General features: G+C 36.3%; 1 protein-coding gene across 1 annotated transcript; it reads left to right on the top strand.

Moving 5' to 3' along the window:
• LOC140765357 (probable cinnamyl alcohol dehydrogenase 6) lies at nt 1-2,945 on the top strand. The gene is made up of 6 exons (XM_073104407.1): nt 1-256; nt 666-779; nt 1,319-1,546; nt 1,648-1,933; nt 2,030-2,183; nt 2,614-2,945. The coding sequence occupies exons 1-6, from the start codon at nt 165-167 to the stop codon at nt 2,814-2,816; spliced, it is 1,077 nt and encodes a 358-aa protein (XP_072960508.1). The 5' UTR covers nt 1-164; the 3' UTR covers nt 2,817-2,945.
• Nucleotides 2,946-6,757: the final 3,812 nt, after the last annotated feature.

Below are 6,757 nucleotides of genomic sequence, written 5' to 3'. Positions count from 1 at the left end.
GTGGGTGGTATCTGCCTTCAGATTTTTGATATCTCTATATAAGGAGACAGAGAGAGGGCAAGGAAAGGCATCAACTAAGCTTAGAGAGGAGAGAGTTAGAGATATCTTTCATCACTTCTACTATCTTTTTTATCTTTGTGTGTGAGAATTAGTTTCAGAGAGAGATGGAGACTACTCCAAACCACACACAGGTAGTAGAAGGATGGGCAGCTAGGGATTCATCTGGGAAGATAACTCCATATGTCTTCAAAAGAAGGTAGTTTCTATTGGCGAGGGTTTTCTAACTTCTATGCCTTTCCTTAGAGTAGTTTTAAGTTCTCTTTAGCAAATATCCTCTTATCCTCCTGTGATTTAGTTAGTTCGACGTAAACTTATTTTATTATTCTATTTAGTCTGAAGTTTAAACTTATTAGATTCTCTATCCACAAGTGCATTGGATTCAATCAACTGTTGCAATATGATCTGGATCACACACACACACACACACACACACACACACACACACACACACACACACACACACAATCAATCTTCTTTTTGTATGAGCGGAGAGAGAGAGAGATTGAGTGATGGCCATTAATATGCATACTAGTATTCCGCAACATATATTTGATGATGGGAGTATTAAGGTGTTTATATATGTGTATATGTATGTATGTGGTCAGGGAGAATGGAGTAGATGATGTGACGATAAAGGTGCTCTTCTGTGGAATGTGCCACACTGATCTCCACTACATCAAAGATGATTGGGGCATCACCATGTATCCTGTTGTGCCCGGGTATATATTGATCCTCTCTCTCACACTCTTATAATTTAATTTTTTTTTTTTTGCATTGAATGCTTTTAACTCTATATTTTTATTATTTATAAATCAAGCATTATGATTTAGTAAATTTATGTAAAAAATACTCTATTGTTAGATCAGTTAGTTAACTTAATAAAATCTCTAAGTTAAGTTAATTATACTAAAAAAATTATAAAAATACTCTCAATCAAATCATACTAAGACATTTTAGTTCAAATCTAACTTAAAATTTTTTATATATATTCGTTAAATTATAGGGTCCGATTTTTAAATAATAAAAAATATAGTGCCTAAACTATAATTAGTGTTATGTACAAATTTTTCTATAATTAAATTAAGAAATAATTACACTTAATTTCTGTAAACTATTATTATATTCTACGTACGTACACACCCTAATTTTTTTTTATATTTACATATACTGATGTATGTCAGGGTTCAAATGTCGTGATACATGAGGAATAAGTTAAAAATTATAGGAAATTTAAGTAGCCGTTTATGTTTTTAAACAGACATGAGATCACGGGTGTGATCACAAAGGTTGGGAGCAACGTGACCAACTTCAAAGTGGGGGATAGGGTTGGAGTCGGATGCTTAGCTGCTTCTTGCCTCGACTGTGAGTACTGCAAGGACTCCGAGGAGAACTACTGTGATCAAGTCCAGTTCACCTACAATGGCATCTTCTGGGATGGTAGCATCACTTACGGTGGCTACTCTGAAATGCTAGTGGCCAACCAAAGGTGAATTAATTATATATCTTCATGCACTTGGAGCTCTTGAGTCAAACTGTTTGTTGATCTTAAACTAAACGTTGTGCATATATTATACTACTGCATTCAAGGTTCGTAGTCCATGTCCCTGATAACCTACCCCTGGACTCCACGGCGCCCTTGCTCTGCGCCGGCATCACCGTGTTCAGCCCGATGAAGCACCACGGCATGCTCGTCGCCGGAAAGAAGCTCGGCGTCGTCGGTCTCGGCGGCCTCGGCCATGTGGCCGTTAAATTCGGCAAGGCCTTTGGGCTTCAGGTCACAGTGATCAGCACATCGCCGACTAAGGAGAAGGAGGCAAGGGAGCATCTGGGCGCCGATAACTTCATTTTTAGCAAAGATGGTAAACAAATGAAGGTAAGAAGAAGAAGAAGATAATTACTGAATATACGTATTTTTTAATATTTTAATTGTAGTAAATTTTAATGGGTTCATGCATTTTGTACGTAATAGGATGCATCAAGGAGTCTCGACTACATTATTGACACGGTTTCTGCTAAGCATTCACTTGGACCAATTCTGGAGCTACTCAAGGTGAATGGAAAATTAGTGCTTGTTGGAGCTCCGGATAAGCCTGTGGATCTTCCTTCTTTTCCACTAATATTTGGTGAGTGTTTTAACATTAGTTTAATTAATTACACCCCTTTAATTATGGTCTTTGAGATTATGCAAACACTTTAGGGTTTTCTTTTCCTTCTCTAAAAATAATCACATAGAGTCTGACTCCTCATCTTATCTTCTTCCCCCTCCAATATTTGCATCAAAATAAATTTAAATTTTACTTAGTAGCAAAATTGAGCTCTTTAGACAATGCTTCTATTTTCCATATTGGATGATGCACATATTTTTTTTCATAATGGTGACTTATATATAATTCACAAGGTGTTGCAGCCAAAAGCTCAAGTGAGAGTGAGATAAACTTATATAGTGAATTAAAAATATTCTAGCTATATGTATCTAGAGGCGGTGATATCATGTTAATACCATGTTAACTCACAAACAACTATAATTATTGATAATAAATTGTATGTTTACAGGGAAGAGGGTGGTGAGTGGAAGCATGATCGGTGGGATGAAGGAGACCCAAGAGATGCTGGAGTTGTGTGGGAAGCACAACATCACCTGCGATATCGAGCTCGTTAAACCCAATTGCATCAATGAGGCGTTAGAGAGGTTGGCGAGGAACGATGTCCGTTATCGATTTGTGATTGATATTGATGCAATTAAATCTAGTCTCTAGTTTAATTGATGTATCTTATTTGTGCTAGCTGCTCAAATTAATGGGTATGATTTCCAAATCCGGAGCTAATTAATTGTATGCTAAGGGTTCACTTGGAAAAGATTGAAATATTATTTGGTCCTTGATCTCAATCTTATTATGTCCTTTTCTTCACAGCTAATACTATCGTTTTCATTTCTTTTTCTTTCAATTCAAGCCAGATTAACACAAGCTTGATAGTTGTTACCCATAAGAAGAAGAGGGGGAGAATATTTTTATTAAACAAGCCACACCACTGCTTGGTGAAATATCAACAACACAACCGAACATCACATAGTGTAAAGTCCAAATGACAACTATAGATAGATAAGGCAGGAAAGCAAACACTATCACCACTTTGAGAGCTTTCAATGGTTCCATCATGGCCTAAAGGATTTCAAAGAAGATATGGTTTTAAGCTTTCTAATGCCTTGATTGAACATGTACAGACTCAAACTTAAAGACTCGACTCTAGAAGGAATGACTCAAACATCATTTCGGGTGGACTTGACCCGTGCGTGCATGCGAACCGAGCCGAGAAGAAGTTTGTTACTTATAAACCATACTAACATTTCTCAAATATCCAATATGATACTAAACTTACTTTTCTTTATTTTCCATTGCCATGATACCTACTTTAGAGCAAATTTTCATTCACTTCTCTTCATGGATTTGACTAAGCGAATATTTGACAATAAAGTACACTTTGAACTAAATTAATTCCACTATTAAACCATCATTAATAATGTGTGAGCCCTACTTAAAACTTAGCTCAAAATTTATAAAAAATTCATGTCAAATACATGAAATTACCAACACTTAAGACTTCTTCAAATAAAACTTTCGCAAAAAATAGTAAGTCCATGCCTCGAAGGGTAAAGCTATTATCAAACTTATATATCTTATTGATCTACACTTATAGTTAGTCCTTCACCGGAATGAGATGCCTTAAGTTTGAAATTATGTTCCCTATAGCGGTAACTAGAAACTCAATTGATTGATTGATGTTTAATCTCCTGCGAGAAGAGAGATCAATTCATTTTATAAAAACATCCAAGAATTTTATTTTGATAGTTTCTAATTGTTATCCCATTAAAAAATGGTATGAAAATTGGAGATATAAGATTATTCTTATCCACTCTTTAATGATATAATGTCTTATAACATTAATTTCATCCATTTATGATATTAAGTATTAGAGCATCGCATATTCATAAGATTTTATAATATATTAATATATCTGATGTAATATATTTCTAGTTGGATAAATTTAAAATAAGCCACCACCAAAGGGTCTCATATTTCATTTTCCTCTCCAAGTATTATAATTGATATTTGTCGGTTTTTCTATCAAGATATTATACGCTCATAATTTAAGATTATACTAGTCCATTTCTCACAAGGGTTAATTCTTTTGTCCCATCTATAATTTATTAGCTCGCAATTGACAAAGAAAAATAAATGTAACTAGGCCATCTAGGGCAATATAAAAAACTTATCACATTTCCCATTTATTATACCAACCACCCTGGTCGGTTTTCATTATCCCATTATTAATTAGTATATGAGATAGGGGACAGTATGGAGAACATTTTAATCACTAACAATAAATAAAAACTTTAGTAAATAAATTAAAATAAAAACAACGAAGCATGGGGCCTCAATCATGGGAAGCCAGAAGGGAACTCTGAGCTAATCCAGTTGGATGGCTTCATATATATATATCTCAATAAAACTTCAATAACTTCCACATACTCATCTATTTATTATGCTAACTAACCTGATAAAGACACGATAATAATACAAAGAAATAAAATGTATTTTTGATCCACCTGTTATTCTCTCCCATGATATAAAATGTATTTATATAAAGACTCGTATTGCTGGTCGTATTATACTAGTCCAAAAATGATATCAAATGCACGTAAGCTTATCAATTACACATATCTGACGGTTTTAACTGTGCGATTAAGATAGCAGATAAATACGATCGATGCATTAGTACACAGAATAGACACTTTTAGTTTATATATTTATATATATTAATCCTAAGAATTTCTAAAATCTGGATATCATATGCATAATATTCGTTTGGCATATTACATGATCTTATCTGCTCATCTGTACAAAGATATATATATATATATAAAGGTTGGATAACAACACCAACCTTATCCAACTAAAATGGCTAATAATAATTCTATTCTGGCTTCTAATGATTGAGGCCCTAATGCCTGGCTTGGTCATGTTCCATTTTAATACCTTTATATTGCCCCTTGTCACAAGTGTTTAAACAATGGATTTTTGCCTATATATATATAGAGAGAAAGACCGTGTATTGTGTCTTATCCTGTTGAATAATGTACTAAAGTTTGTTGGGTATTTAAGTAGTCCCTGCAAATTATAACCTACCTTAGGTGTGAATATATTACTATTTATGACGTTAGTTCTGTTCCTAGAATCTCCATATTGATGAAAATAACATGGATATCCTTATCTTCTAGAATACTCTATTGAGTACGATAAAGAAGGAGGGTTTCGTATTCTATAAGCTTGTTACATTTATAACACACAGATGCTTCATATTAATTCCTCCGTTAGGTGGGCATCCTATTAGTCTTAGGTGATAAAGTTGGACTTTACAATATAATTTTATATTACTTATTTTACTAGTGAAAAATAAACTTTGTAATAAGATATCAAAATGTTTTAAATTGGATTAATATATATATATATATATATATATATATCTTTACGAGTAGTTTAGTTGAGCGATTAGATTTACTTTGATCCTAACTATGGTTATGTGAGGAAGTATCTCGAAGCGAGGGTAAAACTGTAAATCTGCATTGCCAAAAGCAAGATACCGTTATCCCGCAACGGCAAAAATATGTCTGCCCGGGATCAACTGTCGCGGACGTACAGCCAACAGCCATTTCGTTAAGGAGGGCCACGATTTATAGTGGGGTCCACTGGACAAACGCAGGATCACGCCGTGTGTGCTGTGCCACGGAGCTGAGCAGTAAGGCCAAAAGTTATACGACCGTTGCGGACCACCACCCAAAACGGTGAGAAGAAGAGACGACGACGAATCGGGAAGCGGACGGAAGGGGGGGGGGGGGGGGGGATGTGACGGAGCTCCGTGCCTTTTGCTGTTGGGTCCCAAACAGCCAAACAGCCGCCAGGGCACCATCTTCCGTATCCAACCAAATGCCGACACGTGGCTTCATCTGCGCCGTCCTTTTGCATGCCGATGTACCTGATGGTCGGTCCTAAAGACGGCCACTTTATCCAGGGGAGAAGTGGCTCAAGACAGCCTTTCCAGAATAACTCAGAAAACGATATCAATCACCCCGATTTTTATTCTTTGTTGGTTAATGATATATAAACTCCCATTCATATTCCTACGTCTGAGATACCTCTCTCTCTCTTCTTCTTCTTCTTTTTTTTAATCATTAAGTATGAGAGATACTTCACCTCCTCTTTGTAACGATCGATCTCATCTACTCCGCCGTCCACAGCACTATGGGAAGAGGGAGGAGGGGGCCTACCAATTAAATGAGCCATGCACGGGGTGTGAGCGAGCTAGTGACCACATCACATGGCCTCCCGTCCCTCGACATTATCACGATAGCCCTACTGTTCATTTCGATTTCTCTGTCACATGGCCTCGCTGTACCCGGGCCCATTCCTCTTCTTACCTTCTTCCACTCTTCTCTTCCGTATGCAAAACACCAAAACCAAACCCTTCTTTACTTTACTTTTCTCCCAACGAAAAGTCGTAATAAACTCTTAACCCACCCTTATATTGCGATGATCTATCCTCAGAAATAAAGCGGGGCGGGGGGGGTTAAAAGATTGGTACCCACCCGCGTCGTTGTTGGTATCAATTTTCTTTTTGTCATGTCCCGGGTCCCTTTGCC

The sequence above is a fragment of the Typha angustifolia genome, chromosome 8 (genome assembly GCF_048772165.1).
Source record: "Typha angustifolia cultivar Huaian chromosome 8, ASM4877216v1, whole genome shotgun sequence".
In the NCBI taxonomy this organism is placed as follows: domain Eukaryota; kingdom Viridiplantae; phylum Streptophyta; class Magnoliopsida; order Poales; family Typhaceae; genus Typha; species Typha angustifolia.
This window is presented reverse-complemented; position numbering and strand designations above follow the sequence as displayed.

Bases quoted from the DNA above. Each gene is read 5' to 3' on its own strand.
- LOC140765357 (XM_073104407.1), top strand. From the start codon at position 165: ATGGAGACTACTCCAAACCACACACAGGTAGTAGAAGGATGGGCAGCT. The intron at 257-665 runs GTAGTTTCTATT...GTATGTGGTCAG, and splicing joins CCATATGTCTTCAAAAGAAG to GGAGAATGGAGTAGATGATG. The intron at 2,184-2,613 runs GTGAGTGTTTTA...GTATGTTTACAG, and splicing joins TTCTTTTCCACTAATATTTG to GGAAGAGGGTGGTGAGTGGA.